The sequence below is a fragment of the Acanthaster planci genome, linkage group LG12 (assembly GCF_054643075.1).
Source record: "Acanthaster planci isolate LZ-2023a linkage group LG12, COTS_SCS, whole genome shotgun sequence".
NCBI classification, from domain to species: domain Eukaryota; kingdom Metazoa; phylum Echinodermata; class Asteroidea; order Valvatida; family Acanthasteridae; genus Acanthaster; species Acanthaster planci.
In genome coordinates this window covers 15,202,066-15,229,221 of record NC_141788.1, presented here as the reverse complement: position 1 = coordinate 15,229,221, position 27,156 = coordinate 15,202,066, and the positions used below count along the sequence as shown (strand labels likewise).

Sequence of the window (27,156 nt, the reverse complement as noted above, 5' to 3'; positions counted from 1 at the left end):
GACCCCATTACTGCCTTACATCCCATGTGCACTGTATGAGAAACAGAAAGACAAATTTGTTTGCCACAATGATTTATCATAGGCACATGTTTTGTTTATAATTCTACATATGCATTGCCATTGATTTTTTTTTGCTTTATTGGAAAACAGGTGCAGATTTTCAAATCAACGACAAGATTAACTTAGAAAGATGGTGGTCACAGAACACATGAATGTGCGGACAGAGACAAATACAGAAAAAGTGTCTAAAGATATGTTCTTATTGTATTGTGAATCATTAAAATAGAAATATTTCAATATATAAAAATTATTTGATTATTAAATACTCATACGATTTGATTGATTGAGAACTTTAACAAGTTCATGGTGTTAATTCTAACTAAGTGAAGTTGCTTAGCAATTATATGTTGAGCAGGCTTGAAACACAACAGTCTTGTGTTTAAAGAAGTGTGTGAATTGTTTATTTGCCGTTACTACAATAAACAGGAATGTCTTCCCACTGAGGCAGACATTGTGAATATATTGCTGCTATGTTTGCATCAGCGGAATGTATTTCTACTTTGTTGTTAAAAGCAAGCAATGTTGTGGTTAATAACGGAATAAATATGTACTTGGCCAGTCTTAAACATTCATAGACTGGCTCAGGAGAATAGACGCAACTAATGCCCAAGCCACATGCAAGGGCATTATCGGCAGTCAGTCTCATGAGCCTTTGTTTAAAATGTTACTTTAAGACAAGCCAAGCACATATCATTCCCATTCATAAATATCTTTTTTAGTCAGAGAGTCAAAACAAGTCTACGACTGATTTCTAACTATTTTGTTCTAGGATTTTACTTTTATTTCCAAAACACCCCCGTCCATTTTATTTTATAGTTGTCCAAAAGAATCTCGTTATATGGACTTGGTGCACGTGGCAAGCTGCGTACACTAAGAATATTCACAAATCAGAATTGATTAAACTGTTTCGTATCCAGGTGCCAGTGCGTGATTTACGCAGCAGGCATTAACACTCCTCAGCGGGCATTATCAAATGTAATACACGGTCAAGTTGCACAGGGAAAGTGTCCGAGGTATTTATGAATCCAGGTTAACTTTAACAGGCTAATGGTTATGCAGACTTGTAATTCAAAGGTGAAACACTCTTCTGAAAAAGAAATCATAGGAGCAAGTTTTACTTTCCTTAAATCAATTTCTTTTCAGAATGAAGCAAATTTATGCTTCACCCTTTACCTAAATGTTATTCTTTAACGTGTGCTTTATCTCTCTGCTTGACATTGTACATTCTAAGGCAAACTATTGTAAAACTTACTTCATGTTCTACTCTGTAACCATGGTATGAACAATATTAAGTAAGCAGTTGGAAACAAAACAACCCCCCCCAAAATGGTATATTGCAGAATAAGTTTTAGTGTAAAATCTTGTCTGATTTGGCATGGTTAAGTTTAAATTAATAATCAGACAGATTTCAATTTCAGTTTGCCGACCTTAAAGGTAAAATCATGCCCTCTTTAGTATTTTCTTTTTTTTGACAGATAGATGTGTGCGTGACTACCAGATATTCCTCTCTTTTGTGTGTAATTGCCCTGCATTGTTTGCTTATTGCAACAGGTGTCTTTTATTTGATTATTTCTCAGCCTTGCAATGCTATTTTTATCACTGTGCCATGTGTGTTGGTAGGTACAGCAAAACTCCCACATTTTAGGGCTTTAATGAAATATGCCAGTTGGTGGAGCTGGTGAGGTCGATATAATGACGTCATGGCAATATCAAATTCCATCTTTACAAAAAAAAAGGGACCCTGATTTGGAAAAAAGCTCTTCTCTCACTTTTGTATGTTTCTCATGATATTACATAAAATCAGTCAACATATTCATAAAGAAATTAGAGCTTGAAGCAGAATTAGAAACTCTGTTTTGGCTTACGGATCAATCTAATTATTCGAGAAGATAATTAATTCCATCCTTCCATTATGATTCTTTTGAAAGGGACAATTAATCGTAAACACATGTTGCTGTCTGTGGTGAATAAAAAGGATTTTGCAGTTGGTTTTAGGGATATTGGTGGTGTGTGCATGCAGAATAAAGTAATTGTTGAACAGCAAAAAAGGAGAGTGATAATGTGGAGAGTGTACATGTATGTTGTATTTTGCTGGAATTGGTGGATAAGTGCTGGAAACTGGGTTACTGCAAACGAATTGGTTACATAAGCTCACTGGATACATGGAATGATCTTGTCTGGAGCATTCTGTGGAACTGCATGATGACTACTGAAGCTGTACCTGTTCAGTGTCTCAGTTGATGTCAACTTGCTTTCATTTTATAAGTCTTCGTCAGAGAAGGATTAGATGTGTGCCTCTGAACTTTGTCACTAGCTGCATTGCTGGAGCTGTGGGGACTTTCAACATTGGAATTTTCGATAAATTAAGTCACATGAACCATTGAAATCCTGGAGAAAAGAATAATTGGTTTGAAATCTTTGACAAAAATGAAGAAGCTCTATATTTTGTTTGTTTGGACAATTAAAAAGAGTTCTTCTACGCCCTGAGGATGGTGTTGAACTTTTTTACATGTCAATGTGCAGCGTGTTTGGTCAGAATGCCTTTTCTGTTGCACATTTTACCAGCCATAGCTTTAAGTCTGGCAACCCTTCTTACGCAATGTGTGCAATCACGGCAGATGTATGTGTCACCCCAGCCGGTCACTTTGCGGACACTTTATGCTCAAGACATAGCAACAGTTTCCGTGGTGCCCGAGGATGCCACCTGTGGAATGCAGGGGATGCAACAGATTTGCTCCTTGGTGCGTAAACCTAAAGCAAGCTTATAGGCTTTAACATTAGGATGTTACAGTGTACCATCTTTCTTTTCTACAACTCATTTCGTTTTCCCTTAAAGTTCCAATACCTATGTGAAGAAAATGAAATGTACGGTGTACTTTTGAATAAAATGTTGAAATATGAACTACATGTATGATAAATATAAGGCAGGTATTTGGTAAAGATAATTTACATTAGGCATAATTAATGTATTGGTATTTATTTAACTGCGTTCACATGAGCCATTCTCAGTATTGGGACGATGAAATACAAAATATTATAGGAATGATTGTTTTGTTACATCTGTTTACTGTTTTTTTGGTTGTTTTTTCTTCTTTATTTTGGCTTTTAAAGAGGTTCATATATATTTCCCAACTGAATAATTAGCTTAACATTATGCTTCTGTTATGATTATAGTTGGAGAGAAAAAAATGAATCTTATTTTCCTGTGCATAGGCTGACCCTCAGATGTGTGAGAACTGTCTAGCATCCGACCCAGTCATTGCTCACCGACCCGGATTTATCTTAGACTCTCGCAACGGCACATACTGGCAGTCAGTCCCCTGGGGGGATGCCTACCCGTCTCCTTTTATCATCTACGTTACAGTGTCTCTGCGCAACAAGATACACATCCTGCAGGGCGACATCACCATGAGGTTCCGGAGTAGGGCACCTGAGGCCATGGTGCTACAGAAGTCGCGAGACGGAGGGACAACGTGGGCAATTTACCAGTACTTCTCCACCAACTGCACGGGTGATTTTGGGATGGAGGAGACGAACTCCATTTCTGTAGTCCCAGGGGAGATCTTAGAGCCCTCGTGTGTGAACCACAACATCAGCTCTGAGACCGAAACGGGGGTGTCTGTAATCAAGTTTGACTTGATGGGAAGGGTAAACGGCCTGATAGGGAACATGGCAGGGAATCAGGAGTCCTTCTTTGCTGAGTTTGAGAAGCGTGGACCTCTCTGGGAGTTTCTGACACTGACCGACCTGAGATTGATCTTGATTCGACCTGCAGGCTCTTCAATTGATGGAGTTAGTAATGGACCCAAATTGCATTATGGGATTTATAGTCTTGATGCTGATTTAAGGTATGTAATATGATTTACATAAATGGACCAATTTAAATTTTGATAGGTTGTAATTCCACTCATTACATTTAAAATGTCATTTCAGATTGTTTAAACTTTTAAACTTCAGTTTGACAAAACTAGTACATCATATCAGTTTGGATGCAGTTAGTTTAATTAGTTTATTAATTAATTTAATTCAAGTAGTCATGCTTGCTATCGATTAAGATATGGGCTAGATTTCTTCTGAAATAAACCAGTTTCTGCACTAGCTGCCAAGAGGTTGGAGCAAGAAACCGCCTTGCCCTTGATTTGCAGATTTTCAAGGTCCTTTAAGATGTAGTTTTAGTACAGAACCTTCAAGTTGTATGGCTTTGTTTTCTTTGAAAACCATTTTCTTTTTTTGTAAAAATACATGTAAGTGATGCACAAGATCAGCATTTGGCATATAATCCATGTTTCCTAAGGAAAAATTCCATTGAAGTGGTTTCTCCCTGCTCTTCTTCATTTCAATAATTTAGTTGTGACTGCAACCTGCATGGGAGGTATTGCAAATTTGACAACTCAACTAGTCAAGTCCATTGCAGCTGTCTTCACCACACTGAAGGACTGAACTGTGAGCAGTGTCAGGCAGGGTACCAGGCATTGCGATGGCAACCTGGGTCTTATCTTCCCTTCCCCATGGGAACAGCCAATGAGTGCCAAGGTGAGGATATTCTCAGCCATTTGCATATGCCCATGCTTTGGACCAATAAGAAAATGCAGGTTCATATGTAACACTTACATGTACTTGTATGCATTCTTCGCATATTGTTGTTTGATAATTAGATTTTTGGGGATAAGTCTTTAATTTAGGCCTGTTTCAGTAACGTAGCCAGGGAGATTAACAGATGCAGTGGGATTCGAAATTTTGAGAGTAAAATTCAGTGCCGATAGAAAATGGGACAATAATTCCATTTTGCGATGGGAAACAAAGCCCTGCCTATCCATTTTTACTCTAGCATGGGGAATATAGCTGTTGTGAATAAAGCTGGTGGAATAAGTTTACACATTTCAAATATTACCCGATGCACAAAAGTAAATTACATACTAAATGTAAGACCAGACCCTCCCAGTTTGTAACATTTAAGTTTTACGGAGAAAAGTACTCAGAAAGTACTTGGCTGAGTACTGTTTGAGTACAGTTGTCCTAAAAAACTTAATTCTTATTGTCATCATTTTACTTTGTAATCTTACCTTTGTGCATGTACCATCAATTAAATGACTACAGCTTTGTTCCCTCCTAACTAGTTAAATTTTTGGTAGAGAACTAAGTACTGAAAAGTACTTGACTACAACACTGCAATATCTGACATTTGTTCCCAGATCGAACTTGCTTTTGGTTTTCTAAAAATACAAAAAGCGGCCTACCGGTACAGTATTTTTACATATGGTCCTTTCTCCTTCAACGATTCTTTTATGACATTGCAATTCATTTAAAAAGGTCCTAAAATGGTTTTATTACAGATTGTAAGAGCAATTTTCAATAAGGCTGAAACTGTCTGCTCTGAAAGCAGAGCTTCTTTGGGACTGAAAGCAGGTATAGGCAGGAATCATAAACATGATGTTTATAAAACTTACGGAAAACTCATACCGAAATTTCCCATGTACATCACTGAGTAATGTGAAGAGCAGTATAACTTTTTTCTATCCTATTTTTCTGTTTTATTGGCTGGACACACACATGCATAGAATTCAAAGGAAATAGCAGTATTGAACTGCTCGATCAAATCTAAATCAAATTGATATTCTCAGCAGGCAAACAAGAGGGCATTACTGATTTCTGTGTGCTAGAAAACCAAGACTGTCAACTCAAAACACCCCTAAGTCACAAATGGAACTGCCCCAGGCGTTGGCAGCAAATAATACTGATTGTCCTCATAAAAAAGAAAAAAAAAGTACAGTGATTAGCATAAGAATAACCCACCTTTGTTAGTGTGCAATGGGCTGGTTGGGATGAATGAATAGCCTGTTAGATCGCTGGATGATGGTGTATAGGGTGCACTTTGCCTGTATGCAGAGGAATGTCACAGGTGGATTCTTTTTTGTTGGGTTCCCTCCTGGCTGAGCCAACCTTTGTTTACTTAAGGATACCTGTTGAAATGGCATGGCGAAAATATGGCTGTTGATAACTGACAGTGGATAGACTACTTGTACTTGGAAGAGCAGGTGGTGTAATTAGCCTATGCTTGTGGTCAGTGTGTCTGCAGTTGTTCAGACTCCTCTGTGTTAGTCTGGCCTTCCTTGAAAACAACTTTCAGTGATGCCTCAAGTGATGATTATGAAGTTCCCTGTCATCTTCGAACTATGTTTATAATGCTACACCATGGATGACTGGAGTTTGTTTGTGTGAAGTATTCTGTGAATGGTAGAGACAGTGTCTGCTGTGATTGTGAACTCATTCCTGTTCAGTTTACCACTATGGCAGTAGGGAGGATTTTTGGCAGAGTAGGTTTCCTGGTCGTGTTGATGATAGTTTTAGTTTTCTTGCGACTTCCACAGGTGGTTCAGCCTCAGAACTCAACAGGTAATTTTTATATAAACATATTTGGAAGTGTGAATTAGGTGACGCTTTTGAACTCCTGAAGTCCTTTATTCATATCTATTTCCTTTATTTGTGTATGTCTGACCTTTTATTTCTATGGGATCCTATACTTTGTGGTCAATTATAGTTTCCATATTGAGCAAATCATTTTATGTACATTTCACTTGTACTTGTTCACTCTCCTGTGAAACTAACAGATATACATGTACATGTATAGAGTGATAAATATTTTTTTAGTTATATCATAATGGGCAACTGACACTAGTCAGTTTGAATGCCATAAGTTATTTACATGCTTGTGTTGATTATGACGTAAGCTGCTAACAGTATATTACAGCATAAGCATTATCTAATTAGATGGTCTGACCAACAAGAAGGGACTTGATGAAGATCAAGTTTTAATTAAAATACTATAATGATCGCAATTACTCTCACAGCTCAACATGATTAACTGAAGTCATCACTAGTATGTTTCAGCAAACTAACAACCTGTTTGGTTTTTAGATTATTTTTGTCATTCATGAAAAAGTCTACAATTTCAAAACAGTAGGTGGGCTTTTCTCTTCTGTAATCTACTGTAGTCAGCATTTCTACTTCTTTAACTTGCACATCATAACTTAATGATCACAATCAGATTTTTGGTTAATTATTGGGTTCAATAGCTGTGTTTTGGTCTTTTTAAATGATGGTACCGAAATCCATTCTCTTCACTGAATGCATGAAAACAATTTGATAACCTTTTTAGGCTTAAATGAATTGAGAAAGGATGCTCTTTTTAAACACTGAAATTTGCTCCTGCTTTTCTGGACAACAGAAGGTATTGTTGGTGAGATGTCATTCAAAATCAAAGAGGGCTTGTACTACTTTTCAGTTTTAGGATTTTCTGTTCAAATTGGGAACCCAAAATATTTCTGAGAAATGTTTGCATTTTTGCCATATGGATGCATACATGTACATGAACACAACAATATTATGAAAGAAAAGATGGTTAGGGTACGCATGCATGAATCAATAACTCCATTGATTTCTTGTGCACAAATCAATGGAATATTTTGTTTTTCTCCCTGAAATAATGTCATAGTTTTGCTCATGAATATGGAAATTTACAATACCAGCAAAAGGGCATGTACTTTTAAATTAGCAAAACAGAAATTGAATGTATAAGGTTAGTTGAAATGCATGCACTTTCAGTTTTCTAGGGTAATGTACTTGATCAAGGCAGGTAGACTTTCGTTGCTCTGCCCCAGTCAGCCATCCCTTCACTGTACACACGGTGGCACTTGGCTGCTCGTACAACTTCTTACAAGGCGGACCCTCATTTTATAACCTTTCTGCAATATCCGGGGTCAACATCAAAGACTGTACAACATGTATCCCCCTGCAGTGCTGTAAAAGTCACAGTAATAGGTGGACACAAGACGAGGGCATAAAGCAAGTTACTGCGACACCGCCATATCCAAATTTAAAGCATAAAGACGGACAACATCACAGAGGATCCTGACTTGAGTCAAGTCCAGGGTTGTATTAAAAAAAAACCAAAAAACAACTGCATTGCATGGAACCTTTAAAATATTATCCCCAAGATGTTGATGCTACATGTATGGATAATTTATTTCACATGTCAACATGTCCTATTAATCCATTTTGCAGAAGCAAACATGTAATGAACCAAAAGAATGTACAATGGGAGACTTTGAGATGATTGGTGGTGGCAAATATTGGCCCTAGTTCTGAGGATGAGCAATATGATCATGCGCAATACTTTGGAAAAAGGAACAGTATGTCTGCTGCCACTAGCGTCTCAAAGTCTCCTATTGCAGTGCCTTTTCTTAGCCTGGGCTGTTGAAGTATAAATGATTAAAACAATAAGTTGAAAACAAACTTCAAAATACACTACTAGCAAAAGAACTTACCTGTATATGGATTGAGTCATATTCATTCACTTGTACGTGGGCGAGCATATTGCACGTGTACTCATGGTCATGGTGATCTGTGGGCGATAGATGAGTGCATGTAGGCAGTAGGTGAGATTGCATGTCGACTGCAGTTGTTTGAGATCTTGATGCTCCAACAAAAATTTTTATGAAGCTCATCTTGGTTTTTAGCCCTCTTTAAGGTTACGGCATTTCATATAATGTTCATCCAACAGTGCATTTCGTGCCAATTACAGGATGAAGTCAGAGTAAAAAAGACAACGAAGAAATGGGAATATGTTGTAACCTGCCTGGATCCAGCAAAAAACAGATTACATATGTACATACACATGAAGGCATCCAGGAAAACATAGAGAAGTGCTTTTTTGGATCATTTTTCCAACTGAATGTACATGTACATATACATGTAGTACTGTTCCAAGCTCCTTCAAACCATTAGAAGGTTCTGAGGATAAATTCTACTGGATGGAGGAGGACAGATTAGGAGTCTAATTAAATTCTGCCTTTATGCCTCAATCTTGGCAGTTTAAAAGTGCAAAAACAATGCCATTGGTTTTCCGACCAGTGGTTTTTGAGATTTCAGGAAGTATTCTTGGGAAACATTACTGGGGCTGGTACATGTACCTCAGTTGGGAATTTACAAGTTAGGGCACCAGAGACAAATACTGTATGAGAACTATTTTTTGATCAGTATTTACTACAACCAATATTCACTGAAGCAGTATGTAAAAATACGTACATTATTCCTAGTCACGTTTATTTTTAAATGAGCATATTTTTTTATGAAATTATGCAGTTGGTACTGTACAAATAAATAGCTAAAATTAACAGTGTACAACAAGTGCCCATAAAAAGGTATTTTTTTCGTCTGATTAATGAAATTCAGCAGGAATTGCCCACTGAAAGATATATGCATGGAAGCCATCACAGCATATTTTACACTTTCCAGTGAATCTCAATCAACTCTTTCAGATTGTATTATTTCCTCAGAATCTGAATCCAGTGTTAGTATCTGCCTGCAGTGTGCACGGAAGCCTTCGGAAGATCTATTGATCCATGTACATGTACATGGATGCAACACTGTATGCATTGTTTAATTACCGTGTGGGTAAAATAATGAGCAAGGAAATTATCTCAGCAGGGCAATTTAACAGGTGTGCAGTTTTAATTTAGTAAATGGGATGTGCATTCAACTGCAAATATTGGCACCTACATGTATGAATACCTCAGTTACTTCTTTTTTTCCCTTAAAAATTGATTGCCATGTACTTTCAGTGAAGATTCATGTTCCTTTATCAGCTACTAGTACTATTAGACAATGTGCACAGGTATCTTATCTGTAATATATAAGCCTAAGCAAAACACTGCTTTCTTCATACAGTGCTTTTCTGAATACTTTTTCCCTTTCAATTTTCATTTTGTGTGCCTTTTTGTTGCTACATGTATGCCAGCTTATTTGAATATTTTCAGCAAATTGATTGATAACTTTTAATTAACCAAGTGTAGTGCATATTGTGTTTGCCAGCTGCAGTTATAATAATTTGTTTATGTTCTGTTCAGTTGTATATACATGTACATGGGTCTGTCAGAGCAATCTGCATATTCACAGCACTACTCAACCAAAATAGTTCCTGGCCTGTAGGCTGTACCAGCATTTTTATCCATTTACTTTGACAGGGTGAAAAACACTTTGTGATGTGATTATCTTGTGCATGTGCATGCAGGTATCAAGAATATTGCACATCTTTGTGGGTGTACAGACTTACATGTCGGATGGAGGCCTTTGAAAGAAGTGATTTGATACACTGTCACAACTAGGCGAGCTCTGTATAGTTACTAGTTTTGGAAAAGGTTGGCATTAGGATCGTCATCATGCCTAGTCAAATTCAAAGTAATTTTGTGTATGCTTAAACTAAATCCTTGTAAATATTTCCTTAGTTCATCAGCTCTTGTTTTTTTCACCTTCTGGAAGTTAATTGCCATTATGAAGCACACCAACAGGCTAAGCATCCTGTAAATTGATGTTAACCTGCAAGGCCTTCTACATGTAGGTGATAGGATTGGAGGATCGAGCACCGCATCTTGAATTGGTCCTATTGGTTTTTGATATCCTCTAGTTGATGACATTCCCCCAACCACACCCCCATATTTATATTCCAAAGTTAACAAAGAAACATCATGCCACATTTGAACTCTCACATCTGATTGGTCAATCCCATAACACCGGCACCGTACTGTGAATGATATTAAACACACAGGTGTTTGGAGATTATGTGCATTGTAGCCAGTTAACCTTTTTTTATTTTGCAGAATCTCTAACGCTAACTCAGGAGGCCAGCAACACTCCAGGCCAACCCTTAACCACAGCAAAATCCTCGGTGACAGACCCAGCCACAGATACAGCAACAAACCTAGTGAACAGCACTGTGACAGAATCAGAGACTCTGGTAGGGACAGTTGCTGTGACAGAAGCCGGCACAGACCCAGTACCAAGCTCAAGGGGACCAACACTGGATCCCAGACCATGCATACCTGACCCATGCCAGGGAAACGGGGAATGCAAGCTTGAGAATTCAGCATCTGGCTACAGATGCAGTTGTTATGTTGGGTTTGCAGGTAGGCACTCATTAAATAGAAGGTTGTAGGGTTTGTTATAGTCACACAAGAACATTTGTGTATATTTTGCCAAATTGTACTTGGTGTAAAGTATCAGCTACACGTATCTATTTTTCATTACATACCACATGTACATCTAATATTCAGCAATCAGTTTATACTTTTTTGTACCCACTCTTACCTATAAGCCAGTTAAATTTTTTTCAGCTATGTCAACATAAAGAGAGCTTACATGTATTTATCACCAAAAAGATAAATGCAATTTTTTGGCGTTCCAGCCAAATTATACATGTAAGTTATGCTGCAAAATCGCCAAAGTGGAACACATTTATTTTCTGTCATTGTTTTTTTCCTATGAACTTGTGACATGTCACACTTGCATTTGTATGGATCACATGTAAGCCACCTTGTACACTTATGTGTTGGTTTTATTGCAGGATATGCCTGCGAGATTAACCTGAACCCTTGCCTGAGCAATCCTTGTGATGAAGTCGAGATGGTCTGCATCAGTGATCGCTACAATCACTATCGTTGTGCACCATGGTCCGAGGTGAATGGCACTAAACCATCTATTCTTAGCACTACGGTACCCATGGTAAGTGTTCATGTTTATTTTTTGAACCTTTGTATTCACACCAGAGTTTTCAGAGAGTCAATAGCCGGCCTGTAATGCTCGAGTGGTACATGTATATAGCTTTGGATTAGCTTTTAGCACTGCTACATATATTTAGAATCCAGTTGCACAGTTGAGACAAAAAGTTGACGGTTTCATTTATGCAAAGCCCATTATTCCCCCTTTATCCCCCCCCCAAAAAAAAAACCACCCCAAAACAAGGGAGAGAATTGTACAGAAAAACTACCAAATTCCCTTGAAAAAAAGATTTGCTCTGGATGGCCCTACTTGGTTCCTACTGTTTTAAGGTGACCTACATGCATTGCATAAAATGTGATTTGGCAGACTGTTCGACACCCTGTTCACATACATGAGGGTGTAGATTGGTTTAATTAATTAGGGCAATCCTGAGAGGCTTTATTTAGTGTATCCTTTACAACCTTCCCCCTCTCCCCAAACTGGCATGCCTCCACTTCTTTGCTTTATTTTTTATAGAGAAACTTTCTTTCACGTTACAGTGGTGCATTTAGAAACTGAAGCCTGTAAAAACATTAATAAGATTTAATTCAGAATTTTATTAGGGTACCAGGGGTGGATCAAGGAATTTTTTGGGGGGATGAGGGGGCCGGTGAAACTGAAGATTTTCTTTTAATGCCTCAATTTTGTGGACAAGTGGAAACGATGATGAAACATTACACATGACATATACATTGTACATGTGTATTGTTTACAATGGTATTGGTGCACAATTTGTAGTTATTTTTCATTATTTTCCCCATTTTTACCTTTTCTGTGATCTCAGAGCAGGTTTTTTTTACCCCCCCTCCAGATCTGCACCTGGTTAGTGGATAATTCATATTGGAAAATCAAGGCAATTCTGGGAGATCACTCCTAAAGATAAGGCTCACTCCCCACAAAGGGCCGTGACATAGTGAACTTATCTGCACTCTCCACTCTCACCAAACCATCCAGCACTAAGGGATTATCCCCTTGACTGAAAGTTTCATCTTATAATAGTACAAAAACAGCTGTGGTTCAAATCTGTCTAGTACATGTATCTGATTGGCTAACACAGTGTGTGCACATGAAGCACTTGGTCCTCATGGATTCAGAATTAATCCTGTAACTGCATAAGTTGGACTTTTGAAGACAAGTCTTCTCCACGTCCTACATAGATGTATAGCAGGTATAGGGGTGAAAGCTTAATCTGGTCCTGTTCCATAGGTTCTCCATCACAGGGGGTGATTGATTATGTACCTAGCTATACATGTATAACTATCCCATTTCCTGCCACATTGGCATGTCAAAGTGTGTATACCTGTACCTGTACACCTTCATATAGCCAAGTGCAGTACAGAAAACTGCCAGCGAGCTGCCACATTTAAAATTGATTCATACACGGCTTCCTCTCAGCCAATTGATCCAATACTTAGCACAGTAAGTAATGAATATATGCAAGAAGGTCTGAGACTTGTTGCAGTGCTCAGGATTGTGAAAATTCAGCTTTTTAGGTAATTTCAGCTTTTTTGTTTACAAGCTGACCCTGAATTTCAACTTTTTTGTACACCTGGTCTGTACAAAAGTGTGCAAACTTTTTTACATTTCAGCTTTTTGCTAGCTGTTTTCAGCTTTAATTTTAAGTTGCCACTCACACTCCTGCATACACCCAAACTTGCACAGCATTTTCGCAGTTAACATATTCCACACAAAGAAAATATGGTACTATTTACATGTAGCTACATGTATACTAGCAGAGCACATATTCGAAGGTAATAATGACACCGTGATATTTTATTTTAGGTATCTATATATAAATTCTGTTAATAATGTATTTGATAAAGGAATAGTAAATGTTGTATTCTGCAAGGATTGTATGCCCACATAAAAAGGCTGTCCTTGGAGGAAGAAGGAATGGTATAGGGCTATTGAAAAGGCAAACAATTGGTTCCTTCAAGCCAAGCTTTACATTGCTACCATTTACCCAGTATTGTGAGGGGTATTCAAGGCAGTGCATTTGTTAGGAGGGGTGCAGTATGTGAGGCACACATACATGTGGACAGTTAGTAAAAGGCCTTCATAGAACGTACATGTAAGACCTTTTTTGCTACCTTCATGCAGCTGTAATAGTTGTTTGTACAGTTTATAACCATGATAACTTGCATAGAGAGCTCTCTGCATTTTGTTGGGGCAAGACAGACATACAAGTAAGGCTACATGTACATGTAGGTTCATCTTTAAGAGCAGATGACAACCAAGCTTCCTGCCCGATATTTGGGTCACACTTTCCTGGAACAGGCCTCAGACCTATTTATGGCAATTCCACTTTGGATGGTAACAACACAGGTTGTTGATGTATTGGTTCAGACAGAGTTGCATACAACACATGTAGTTTGTGTCAGCATGTGCACTTGAATACATCATATATTGATTTAAAAATTGTACGGACAGTGTGGTTTATGGCCTACTACATGTAACGTACATGTACAGATGGTGTTTTTTTCATGTCAACAGGATACTTCGCTGACTGGGCCAACCCTAGGCATAATCATTGGCCTATGTTTTGCAGCACCACTCTTCTGTTTATGGATTTGCCTCATAGTCTGGTGGACGACTTGGCGCAAGTTGCACGCCGACGATCACAAGAAGTACAGCATCAAGTACGCCGAGGAGGCAGCCAGTAAATACAGCAGCCCAAAGGTACGTGCTGAGATAAAGGGAAGCACAATATTGTTAAATTTGCAGGTATTTCAAACAGCATTTTCAAGAGTCAGAGAGAGTATGACTGAAAAGAATACTGCAATTCTTCAGTACTGGTCATTTTGAAGGTGGGGCCAGTGGCTTTCTCTTTAACTGCAATTCTTCAGTACTGGTCATATTGAAGGTGGGGCAAGTGGTTTTCTCTTTAACTTGCTGTTGGAACATTCAAAAGTTTCATTTGTACTGTATCTATTCCGAGGATGGAGATAAGTATAGTTTGTGCACAGTGGCTAAGTTATGGACACAACGGTTTGTTTATGCACTATGATTTCTTGTCGGATTTCATAGTTTTGATCCATTGGATAACCATTCCAATTTCCATAAGTCAACTGCTGTCCCAACTTTGACATATACATCCTTTTTGTTAGAGGAAGTCTACCATCAAACAGGTTTTCACTTAGTGCATAGATTGATGGCAGAAAGGAAATCCAGAATTATTAGTAGGGGTTTATGCATGCTCCCCAAATAAGTTTCAAAATTATCCTGAAATACTGTAGCTTCAACAGTGATATTAACTGCTGTTCTTGCTAAAAGAATATGCCATATACATGTATACAGCATGAGTTTCCCATCCAATGAATAGTGTTTGATTTTAGTAGTCTGGGGTTCCAAGTAAACGTCACATGCATGATAGAGTTATCTCTTTTTCTAACATTCAGTACAAAATGGGCAATGCCAAGTCTTGGCTGATCCCAGACGGCCGTAGTTCCATGCGCGCTCACAAGATGCGTGACCGCTGGCTGATCCACGAGTCACAGGTGGAGCTGGGCAAGCTCATCTACAGTGGGGAGTTTGCCTACATCTGCGAGGGCATGTACAAGGACAAAGAGCGGGATGCTGCCCAGAAAGTGGTCGTCAAACTTCTGAGAGGTTGGTGTTGACGTGTTTTGATGCAGTCACAACAGAACAAGAAATCTGAAATTTTGAATGAGCTTATGACTTCGTCTCTGTGTGAGATCTACACAGATATACAACTGCATTAAACTACGTATTAATTTCGGTAGTGTTGGAGGATACTTTGATTCAGTTTCAAACTTGTGGACCCATTACTTAGCTGGTTCCCCTTTTGAATAGAGAGTTCGTGTACATTCTATCACAAACTGGTTGCAGACATGTACCTCCATTCTGCACAAACCATTTGTGCATGCGATACATGTACGTAGATGCACCCTAGCTGTACTTGGCTCTTGTGACCAGTTAGTTACAAAATGTGAAACAGATTCAGTTTCACAATTATTTTTTCAAGTGCTGGGGGAGGGGGGCTTAGTGTCATGGCATTTCTGTACACAGACAGTTGCTAAGCGCAGAAGATATCTGGTTACCAGCCAAAGAATCACATAGTGTACCTGCATACTTCTTGTGACTGGTCCTGTTCGTGATTTAAACAATTTCCTGAACAGTATTCTCTGCAAGATTTCTGGTGTAAGAATAGGTTTTGGCTTGGAATTGTTGAAGTAAGATATGTTTTAAAAAATCTTATTTTTTGTGTGCCTATTGTGCAGATGAGAATGATGAAGACTCGCTAAATGAGCTGAAGAATGAGTTTGAGGTGCTTGCCTGCGTGGGTCGTCATCCCAATGTTGTCTGGCTACAGGGCATGTGCACCAGAGTGTTGGAAGAATCAAGTAATTATTTCACACTGTCACCAACTACAAATTTCTGCAAACATACAGCATTTTAATTCTAATAAGCCTTGGGTTTTCTTGTGTTCCCTAGAAATCAAGACTGGAAAAGGGTTAAAATTTTAGTTGCCTGGTGTAGTTTCCAAAAATCCATAAATATAACAGACCTGTTTTCAAGAAAACAGCAATTCACAAAAATAACTGCACTGGTTAAAACAAAATGTTCATGTTCCATAAATCTCATCTTTATATATTTATTTTCTTTTCATCAGCTCAGACATGTCTAATCAACGAATATGTGGCTCGTGGCGACATGCTGCGCATCCTACGTCGCGGGCGATGCAGGCGTAGGGATCAGCCTCCCTACTCGCCTACCCCAGTGGATGAACTAATGAGCTTTGCCTGTGATATTGCCCAGGGCATGAGACACATCACTCTTCTCAAAGTAAGAGTTGTTTTTGAAATTCCAACCCCTCTTTTTCTTAACTTTTTTAGGGGAGGGGGATTGGAGAAGGAAAAGTTTGGGCTCATTTCTGAATTCTCCCTCACTACTTTTTTGATTATCATACCTTTATCTCACTACTGTACTTTGGATTCCAATATCCAAATTTAAAAAGGAAGAAGACAGCTTCTATCAATCGCCTTCCCACAGTCGAGTCTGCCAAATCTGAAATTCAACTGGCGATTTCACTTTTGACACTGGTGCTCAACCATTCTATTGCTTTCCCCCTATAATGTCACAGTACGTACACCATAACCTGTGTGCAAAGAATGTCCTCATTACCTTCAACAACAAGGCCAAGATTGCAGACTTTGGCATGGCAAAGGGGCTGCCCGAAACCTCGTGCTTTGTACCCTACACGGAACACCGAAATGTAAGTCATCTGCATCAACCACTCTAGGATGGATGAGTTAGGATGGATGAATGTGCTGTGAATGCTTATTAAAGTTTTAATCAAATGATCCTGGTCCAAACCATTGGCAGTAGTGGATCGTGTTGGGGGGTCCTGATGCTCCCCTTTTTTCAATCATTCTTCTTTGTGGGAGGTACCTTTTTCCCATGTTTCTCGACTGGTTGTTGAATAACTAAAGAAAGTGTTGCTAACAATATGCCCTGCTCCTATCTTCAGGTTCTTCATTTTGGGTATGGCCGTCTTTTAAGATGCAGCCCCCCTTTTTTCCACTAATTTGAGAAAATGAAGCCTTCATTTTCACTTAGACTGACTGTCCAAATTTTGGTTTGATGCTGTCTCTGAATTTTGTTATGAAATAAAGCTATTGAGAACGTGTACTGTGGCCATGCCCTGGACTTTGTTACAAACAGTTCATAATCAGAGTAGAGTCCGACCATCGTACACTTGAGGCAAACTACTGCAAAGGATCAAGGCAGTTTTCTTTTCTATGGTCATATATCTGGATATATATATCCGATTTTCATTTTCATTGAATTGATAATTCTTGAAAGCACTTGCGTCTGAAAAATCCACAATGAATAATGGTTTGAAAATACAATGCTTGGTCTTTGTTCTGAGGCATTAAAATTTTTTTGGGAGGGATCCTAAACCTTGCCATTTTGTCATTGGTCAGTTTAAATTTGTCTTAACCCCTGACGCCAGATAACGTGTAAACATACATGATTTTCCTTGGTTTTTCCACGGGGGACAGGTACACTCGTTTAAGATGTCTTTTCTCGTTTCTGTGGTTGACGAATTAAAGCAGGGAATATACCTTTATGGGTAAGAAAACCCGACGCTAACTAGTTAAGGTGTAGACCTTTCTTATTTGTAAAGTATTGAACCTCTCATTGCAGAAACATATTAAACGATGGATGGCCTATGAAGCCCTACTGGAGAATGTGTACAGCATCAAAAGTGATGTGTAAGTACAGGTAGCTCATGTCTAAATGTTAAAGGGATGATAAGGTGAATACTAATCATGCAAAAAAAGTTGCTGTAATGTTCTTGATAGTTTCAAAAAGTGTGACGTGCCACTTTAAATTGATGTGGGTAACGGGATCCACACCCCACCCCCCAAAAAAGAGCCAAATGAAAAGTGATTTTGGGTCCAGAAATGTAGCCTCGCCCCTTAGAAAGACTGTAAACCGTTTAATAAAAAAAATTCAATATTTTGAAAAGTGATTTTTGGGTCCAGAAATGTAGCCTCGCCCCTTAGAAAGACTGTAAACCGTTTAATAAAAAAAATTCAATATTTTTTGGGTCTGCCAAAGCAATTTTGGCCCCAAAAAAGTTGTTGCTGGATCTGTGCCCTGTTGATAAAGGCAAGTGTCTTAGTTGCTATAAACTTCATGGATACACTTTTTTCTATCTGTACAGATGGTCTTTTGGGGTAGTGTTGTGGGAGATCGTAACTTTAGGTGAGTTGCATTATTTTGGTTCTCTGCTATGTTCATTATTAAAAGGATGGACTGATCACATGCATAGCATTATATTTATTCAATATTTTCCAGGGCAGGCCATTGATGAGAATGATTTGGTTGCATTTGCATGTAAGCTAGTCCTTAACTTGCACCCTTTATTATGGCTTCTAATATTCCTACCAGCTTGAACAAAGGCCAGTACATACTTGGCATGAAAGTGAACAAATGCAAATTAAATGGCGACGTCATATTAAATTTCTTTGCTGCGAATTCACACAGAATGAACATGTTTCAACTCTCTCAACTTTGGCTGCAAATGTTCTGTAATGTCAAATTCACTTTGTACATTCACCCAAAGTATGAACTGGTCTTAATTATGTCACAACTTCTGCATCTTCCAAAGCAGTTAAAAACCACCTGAGAAAAACAAATTTTAAACAATGCTTCATGCTTCAAAATGGAATCAGTAAGGAATGCTTGAGTCATATTTTTCTCCTTAGGTGGCATGCCTTACCACAACATCAAGACTCACGACCTGTACAGCGAGCTGCGAGATCACAATCGCATGGAGTGGCCGCAGCACTGCTCGCCAGAGATGTATGATCTGATGCTCCGCTGCTGGCACCGTCGGCCTGAGAGCAGGCCCTCCTTTGACATGCTGTGCACTGAACTCAAAAAGATGAAGCCAATGGCTAAGGTAGTCTACACATTTAATATAGTCATTTTTATGTTTTGTAAACTTTCATTTTTGTCTATGTAGTGGTAAAGATAAGGCCCCTTCAAAGCATCGTTTGTGACTAAACCTAATAAAAACATTGCCCTCTCCAGAGACACTTCTGAATTTACAGGCCTTTTAAAGGAATGTTGGAAAATGAAAATCAACGGACCTCTTTTTTTGAAGCTCACAGTCATGTTTTTGCCTACCAATGGCGAGTAAACTTTGAATGGCCATCTGTACAAAGAAATAAAAAATTCATGCAACTACCAAAACATCCAAACAATACTACTAAATACATGATAATATGACCCTCCTTAACAGGAATGGGAAAAACATACATTTTGAGGCAAAATCTAACACCACAGGTGACATTTTTGAAAACATTCGCAGAATGAATAGAATGAACTATGAATAGTTACTAACTTGACAGAGTTTGATAGGATTGTTCAGTGCAATCTCAAAACTTGCCCAAATTTATTATACTCAATCCTGTGTTGATTTGCCTTTGAATGAAATACATTCATTGGATAATCCATTCAAGAGTATGGTAAATTTGTGCTCGAGTCAAAATTGTGCTGAACAGAAATAATGAGCGTTTTCACCCCCATAAAATGTCCATGTTAGTGTGCCAAACCGAGTAGTACTTTTGCTAGGAGTGTACTCATGTCAAAGTGAGTCACTGGCGATGGAACCAGGGTGGCAAGTGGCCCCTCACACACCTTTTGACAAAGGGAATCCCCACCCCTACTCTTGGTCAGAACACAATGGGCAGGGATAGCAGTCTAGTAATGGTTGATGGTGGATGGTCTCACAACTGACCCCCTAACTCTGAAAATCATGCCACCACTGTTGATGTCAGTAGCACACTTGAATGCAGGCATATTGGCAACTGAGTAGGCCCATTGTCATGATTGTGTCTAAGGCCATTCATTTATCAACTCAACATCTGTTCATCTGAAGTAGTGAGATGGAGGCCCACGTGTACAAGGTGGATGATAGCATTATCTTACCGACAGTTTCCATTTCTCTCTTTTTGTGAACTTACAGAAACACCTGAATTTGAAGGGGTACACCTACCAGCTGTACGTGCCAGTCAAGCTGGAAGAGGACTTTATTGACACCACGCAGGATGCAACATTTGTCTGACTGGAGGACACAAGACACCAAAAGCCTCGCTCCAGAATCAACATGGACACCACACAGTATGTAAAATCTGGGTTACTTTCAGCAGTCAGCAGTGTCTGAAAAGATCTCAAGACTCTGATTGCACAACTAGAAGGCAAGGTTCCATAGCAAACCTTTTTAGATGTAAAAATCTTGCCTGCGTTGGGAAACATGAAAAGGAATTTGTTATTATTATACCAATGAATTTCCCATTTTCCCCTTTTTTTGCACCTGCAAGTGGTCATTGTGCTACTTCAAAGCATTTTAATGGGGTCAATGCCATTTCAGTAGGGGTAAATGATGAATGAATATGCAACTCATTGCACTATTTCTATGAGATCTTGTCCTGAGAGCCCAAGCATCATTTTAATCAAATGGTCTTATCGTACAACTGTAAAAATGGAGAGGACCAATTACCTTAAATTGTTATGAACTTCTTTGTAGTTGGAATTTGCCTAAGACCAAACCCTTTGGTGTCATTGTCAACAATGGAAAGTACTGTACACAAATATGCCTTCTTCTGGTCTTCCCCAAGTTATATTCATCATGTTTATAAACTTAATACAAATGCAAATTGTTTTATATCTAAACTTTTTGTCATAAGAGATCTGTAAGAGTTTCTTTATTCTCAAAATATCTGTATTCCAGCAAAAGGTGTTTAGAATTAATGTAAATGTGGCCTTCAGGAAAACAGTTATAAATCTTTTTAGATAATAAAAATAGGTTTTGATGTCCCCCGTCTTGTTTACTAGCCACAAGTCATCTTGAAAGGCTGTTTTTATTGTTGATCCTAAAGCAATGATTTGGTGGAATTGCATACAAAAACCTAATCATTAAACAATTAAATGATTATTTAACATTTTTTTTTATTTAAATGTCCAAATTAATTGAAAATAATGTTTTGTATAGGGCCTGGTGCATGGTGACATTAACTTTTTATAGTAGCAAAATGTAAGAACTTTTATATATGGTTGTGGATGTACATGTTATATTTTGTAAATGATGCGAAATAACAGAGGTCATAATACTGAGGTATTCCAAATACATATATCTGCAAAAGACTTCAAACCAGGTACAGTATATGTGTTTCTGAAGTCTTGCATATGGGAGCTTTGACAGCCAATATTGTTTGGTGATTGTTTCAAGGTTTTATGATCCATCTGGTCTTTGATAATGGGGAGGGCTTTGGATTTAAAGTGCTAGCATTTTATAACTGGTACTGTACTATGTACTACCTTTATTTGGGCAAGGGGGGTAAGGATTCTTTTGAGAATGAAAAAAAATTGATGATCATTTTTGAAAAAGTCTGCCCCCCAACCCAAGACCTGAATAGGCCACCCATGCATTTGTGTTCTTCCTAAAAATAACTCAGCAATTCAGAATTATTATCAACGAAGTTTCAAATCTTAAATATGGCTTCCCTAAAATACATTATAATACTTGTAACTGGTTCATGTTATTTTGTCTCTTCATCAGGTTCTCAGAATAAAAGTTAATGATTTTTTAAATACATTCTTCCCTCAAGAAATTTTGTTTGTGTCAAGAACGGTGGTAACGGGGTTTGATATTTTGTGAGGTTTGGGTCAAAGGTTGCAATTTCTTACACTAGAATTAGTCTTGCTTTACTGATTTCTACATGGCAGTGGCACAATTTTCAACGAGGGGGTAAGCCCAGAACAGGACCAGCCACGAGTTGAGAACACATGCCCCAAGAGTCGCAGAAGTAAATACTCTGAATTTACTTTTCTGGTAACATAAGGCAACTGGGATCATACCTGTGGTTTCACACAGGCCAGCAATGCAACAGTAAGTATAACCAATGAAAAAAGTACATCGTTGTGCAACCTCTGCAAGGTAAACTCTGACATTTCTTGACTGAAAAAGGTTGGAGAGTTGATTACTAATAAAGTATGCCAAAAAGTGGTAGTACATATGGTAATACAGTACGCACACACCTTCACCACTTTTGTCGGCACCCTGGTTTTCAAGAAAACAAATTTCTTAAAGCTTGGCAAACTCATTTGCTTTGCAGTAATTGTATAACAGATTTACAATGTCAACAATTCAAGTTTGAAAATGTGGCATTGTGATATGAAAATATCTGTTCAAGAACCCAAACACTCCTAAGACAGTATTTCAAGTGTCCATTGTGAAATATATATGTACCTTGTGATTATGTAGCACTGTCATTCAGTTTGTGTGTGTGGCAGAAAAGACACTGCTGTGTTATTAATGTTACTATTACTTTGTAGTGTCCAGAAATTAGTCCCAACATCAGGTTCAAAGCATTGAACCAGAGCTCTATGCGAGAAGAGGTAATTTTGATCCTATGGTGTCAAGCAGTGTTTTCATGACTACCTGTTCCATCACCATGTTCAGTTGTGTATATATGCGGTGTAAAAATGGTAAATTTGGCGCAGCATTATGGATCCGTAAATATTATTTTTGAAAAAGTGAGCATCTTGTAAACCACGCATGGCAGTTTGACATTCCATACGAATATAAGCAAAAAAGGAAAATGGGGGATTGTTAAAGGCAAAAACAACACAAAAATTCACAGTGAGCATTAATACTATATCATGTGTTGGGATTAACAGTACCAAATACATGATACAAATTATTCAGCCGCCGTTATTCTGTCAAATCAAGATACATGACGAAGGTTTTCTAGCCAGGGTTACTACTGAATCAAAGTGGTAAATAAAGTGACCTCTGGGGTTAAGGTTGGAGAAGTTGTCTCCCTCACATCTGTGACTGATGCTCCATCATCAGGTCTCTACAGTTCATGACGTATCTCCGGCTCCTGTAACCCCCACGTCTGTTAGACCATTGTCCGACTGGTACCTTACGACTGACAGTCAGTTTCATGAACTCCGCCATCTTCCAGTCTTCTCTGGTGCTGCTTTCACCTCTTTCCATCGTGATTGTAAGGTGGCGGGGAGGGGTGATTCGGTAACCTGGTGTTGTGCTTGCTTTTTGGAGTGTTTGGCTGAATGTGTCCAGCCCCTCGCGGGTTATGTGCTTGTTAAAACTATTCGAGCGGGAAAAATTATTACAGATGTTATTTTGGCATTCACACAGTGACACTTTAACACATGGGGGGTTTAATAGATTTATGTCACTGTTCAGAAGATTCAACCAATGTCACTGGATATACTAGGAATGGTATGCTTGCCAGAAATTCCATGCTGCTTTGAGCTGTGTGACTTTTGAAATACTGACTCAAGTGCCTAACTCATTGGCCGTTACATGGATAGCAGCTGTTTTTCAAATGTCAATGACTTGCGAAAGCATTATGGTCAAAGTTGTTGGAAGCTTTCACACCAATAATTACGTTCTCGATATCCTCTCCCCGACCCACATACTCACCTTATGTCTAAGCACAATTGCGGGGCTTGGACATTCAAGTCTGTTGGGGGGTTCACAAAGGCACTGGCCAACAGATGTAGACATTTGTCGGCTGTGAAGTAACCCAAAGGACAAAACTTAAGAATGCTAGTCCACAGTACTGTATGACTGGCACCCTACACTTCCTAAGATCAAAGGCCAAACAGTACAGTGCACAGCATATGCATACACACAACGCAATAACAGTATTGACGCAATGCAATAGAGAAACCACAGACTGCATGTGCAACATAGCAACAGTCAGATATCACATAGTCGTTTTCAAAATGGGTTTTGACAATCACGCTTCTACTTCAACAGATATACAGATAAATGGAGAGAGAGGCGACATGAGACATCATTTGATAAATCTGGATAATTTTTTTTCCATCAAACAACAACTGAAAGGCAAGTGCCTTTTACATGGAGTCCTTTCTGTGGGGTTACTTACTCAATAAATTGCTTTCCAGCAGAAATTGATGGAGAGAACTGTCGAGACGCAGGGCATCTGCAAAATCATTGCCATGGGTCCAGCCTGAGTTACAAAAGAGTATAAATATTAAAAGCAATGTTAACCTCACTGAGAAATGCCTATGGATGACTCCAGCGGCAAACAAAAGCACTCTAAATTGATCGTGTGACTTACTAAGGCAACAAACACTTCCGTGAACCATTAAGCAACAACTGCAGGACTATACCTTCAAATTCATGCTTGACTTTTACTATTGTTTTTAATTTAAAACTTAAATTTTCAAAGCAAAAACTCAACAAAGGGATTCCTACAAAATAAATACATTTAACATCCAACAAATTACACCTGTGACCTCTGGAACACTGCACTGGTGCCATACCCACTGAGCTATCCAGCCCCATGTTGGCTTTTCCTGCTAATGTGTCTTTGGGTCATGATCTCTGGCCAGATAATGTTTCAGGTTTGCTGACTTCTGACTAGCACCCCTGAACACAGATAATGAAAACTAGGAGGAACTACCAACACAGGGCTGAGCAGGGCAAGAATACCCACAGATTTTGACAGATTTTCACACAACTCGAGATAAAGAGGGAAAATGGAGGGAAAATCTAGACAAACCTGTTAATGCAAAGCTGCATCCACTGAGATTCAATTTAGTGAGTGGACTATTTCGTATAAGCTCGGCAAGGCCTGAAAAACTAGCCCGGCTGTTAGTGTGTGGGCAGTACTTGTTACATGCCACATTTAGTTCACGCAGGCATTTGCTGTCTGCAACAAAATAAAAAGAAGGATCAATCCATCAAACATACAAAAATCACTAAAACCACCCTGCAAGAAAACCCAAACAAAAACAAAACAGAACACAAACAATACAAAATCAGTTGTCACCTTTAGCACTGACAAAAAGGCTGTCCAGCATTTCCGTCCCCAGTTCGCAACATTCCAGATTCAGAAGCTTAATGGTGCAATCTGGCTGCGTGAGAGCTTGCTCCAGGAAAGCCAGGTAAAACAGTCTGTTGTGGCTCAGATCGATGGCACTCAGTTGACTAAAAGCTGTTCAGAAGAGCCATGCACAGAATGGGAGAAAACTGGGACTGAAGATAAAAGCCAAACATTATAAGAGACTACAATATCTTGTTTTTAAGGCTGAGTCTACTTGAATATTCAAAAAATTTACAATTAAATTTAAACATTTGGTTGCCCCAGATTCCTACAAAGCACCCCAAAAACTTTACATGGTTTCACTAAAAGTTACAAAAAGAAAATCTGAACAAAAGGACTTTTATGACCTTACTATAAGGCATTTGTATTCAGCTACCTTTTAGTTTACCCACGACACCATGAAGAACGCTTTGTTTCCTTACTTATTACCATTGATTTTCACCTCTAACTACATGTATTCAATGTCAAAAACAAGTTTTGAATATTTGACAGTCGACTAGATACACATATCAGAATAATCAAATAATTTACACAGCCCTATTTGCAGCACCTTCTTGACTCTGGAAGCCACCTAAATGCTTTCCCTGAACCTGAATACATCCAAATGGGCTACATGTACCATGGCTACCAGATTCTGCTGCATTTTGCTAGAGCACACTCTACAGACACAAGCTGCTGTTGTACACTGATGCATGCGGTTTCAATTTTGTTCAAAGAGCAATTGGAGCATGTGCAATTGGATTACCATGGGCTGAGCTTTGGTTGGATTATAGAGCACTAACATCTTGTTCCCCCATGCAGAGAAACTTTGACAGTCGTCGGAGTACTGGTATTTTGAATTGGTGTGCATGTTTGAAAAAATAACAAAATGAAATAATGCAAATTTAGAATAATGTAGTTGGCAATGGCAAAGTACACGTACGTTTATGAAATAAGCAATGATTATTATGCAAATGCACTTTCTATAGATAGCATATTGCATGAGAAAGCCTCAGCAAAATTCATTCAAAAGTGCGGCGAAATACTCATTTCATTTAGGATCTTGGTGTATCAGCTTTGTTGAAGCATCACTTAGAATACAGATGCACATACATGTACAGTGTGTATGTATGCAAGAAGCTACACAAAAGCCAAACAAAATTTTTTCCACAAGTCTGTGCACATGTGCCTTGAAGGTTTTTACTTTGCACAGTAAGTTAGTGATGAATTTAATGTACACAGCTCTATGGTTTGGATTCAAGAGGGCCCACCAGTCAAAAAACTAGTAGAATGCAAACTCAGAGGGCTTGGATTATCAAACAAGAACTTATTGAGCTAACCATCACTAAGCGGATGCCATTGTCCCAGCGCACCAAAACCAACGTCTGGATGTTTGTAACTGGCAAGAAAACTGATATCAGTGTTCTTCAACTCCAATGTCTTGAGTTTTGATCTGTTAACAGGAAAGAAAAAGTGCCCTGTGAATGTGTTCTTTATCATTAAGAATTTACAGGGAAATTAGGACGTAACGACAAAACTAAGCTCCTCATATCTGCATGGGAAGAAGTCATTAACAGATCAGTACAAACAACTGAGCAGAGAAACATCTCACACTATGGATTTCCGCTTGGTTAAAATGCTGCTTCTTGGTTAAAACTGGTGTATTCCGTCTAGTCAGCTCAATTTAACCATTTTCATTTTCAGTTAAACTACAGGTACCAAAAACATGGGGTTAAAATGGGGTTGTTTTTGGCAACTGGTAAGGAGCTCTGCTCATAAACTCTGAAGTTAGCTTTGTGGTTTTAAGCTCTGATGGCAAGGCCCGTTATTCGGTTAAAACAGGGATTTGTGGAATCACACTATATATGAGTATAATCCCCCAAGGCCAAATGAGTTCCTTTATGCATTGCGATAATACCCGCCTTAATACGCTGCCCTGCCCTAATCTCTAACGGTACAGTAACTTTTAGTCACCACTGATTGACACAAATGAGTTCTTTGCACTGGTACTCAGTCCTTCGTAGGCTCATCCTATACCTGAGTCAATAAATTTTAATGACATCACGATACATTAAAAGTACATACATGTACTAGACAACAGAGG

At 38.6% G+C, this 27,156-nt stretch overlaps 2 protein-coding genes across 3 annotated transcripts; one reads left to right on the top strand and one right to left on the bottom strand.

Annotated features, from left to right (window-relative positions):
* Positions 1–295: 295 nt before the first annotated feature.
* Positions 296–21,780, top strand: LOC110989674 (fibroblast growth factor receptor 4-like). 2 transcript variants are annotated; one of them, XM_022254230.2, is made up of 14 exons: positions 296–2,801; positions 3,274–3,908; positions 4,409–4,593; positions 10,716–11,021; positions 11,459–11,616; positions 14,146–14,331; positions 15,051–15,261; positions 15,894–16,016; positions 16,286–16,458; positions 16,757–16,888; positions 17,824–17,891; positions 18,347–18,387; positions 18,891–19,087; positions 20,156–21,780. In XM_022254230.2, exons 1-14 carry the CDS (start codon positions 2,550–2,552, stop codon positions 20,252–20,254), a joined length of 2,766 nt encoding a protein of 921 aa, XP_022109922.2. In that variant the 5' UTR covers positions 296–2,549; the 3' UTR covers positions 20,255–21,780. The 2 variants fall into 2 exon arrangements, with proteins under 2 accessions (XP_022109922.2, XP_087000358.1); XM_087144232.1 differs by lacking the exons at positions 296–2,801; positions 3,274–3,908; positions 4,409–4,593 and adding an exon at positions 6,018–6,453.
* On the bottom strand, positions 20,511–26,552 carry LOC110989675 (uncharacterized). The gene is made up of 6 exons (XM_087144324.1): positions 26,393–26,552; positions 25,020–25,184; positions 24,750–24,899; positions 24,111–24,194; positions 23,642–23,732; positions 20,511–23,303 (listed from the first exon to the last, which is right to left on the bottom strand). Exons 1-6 carry the CDS (start codon positions 26,550–26,552, stop codon positions 23,015–23,017), a joined length of 939 nt encoding a protein of 312 aa, XP_087000450.1. The 3' UTR covers positions 20,511–23,014.
* Positions 26,553–27,156: the final 604 nt, after the last annotated feature.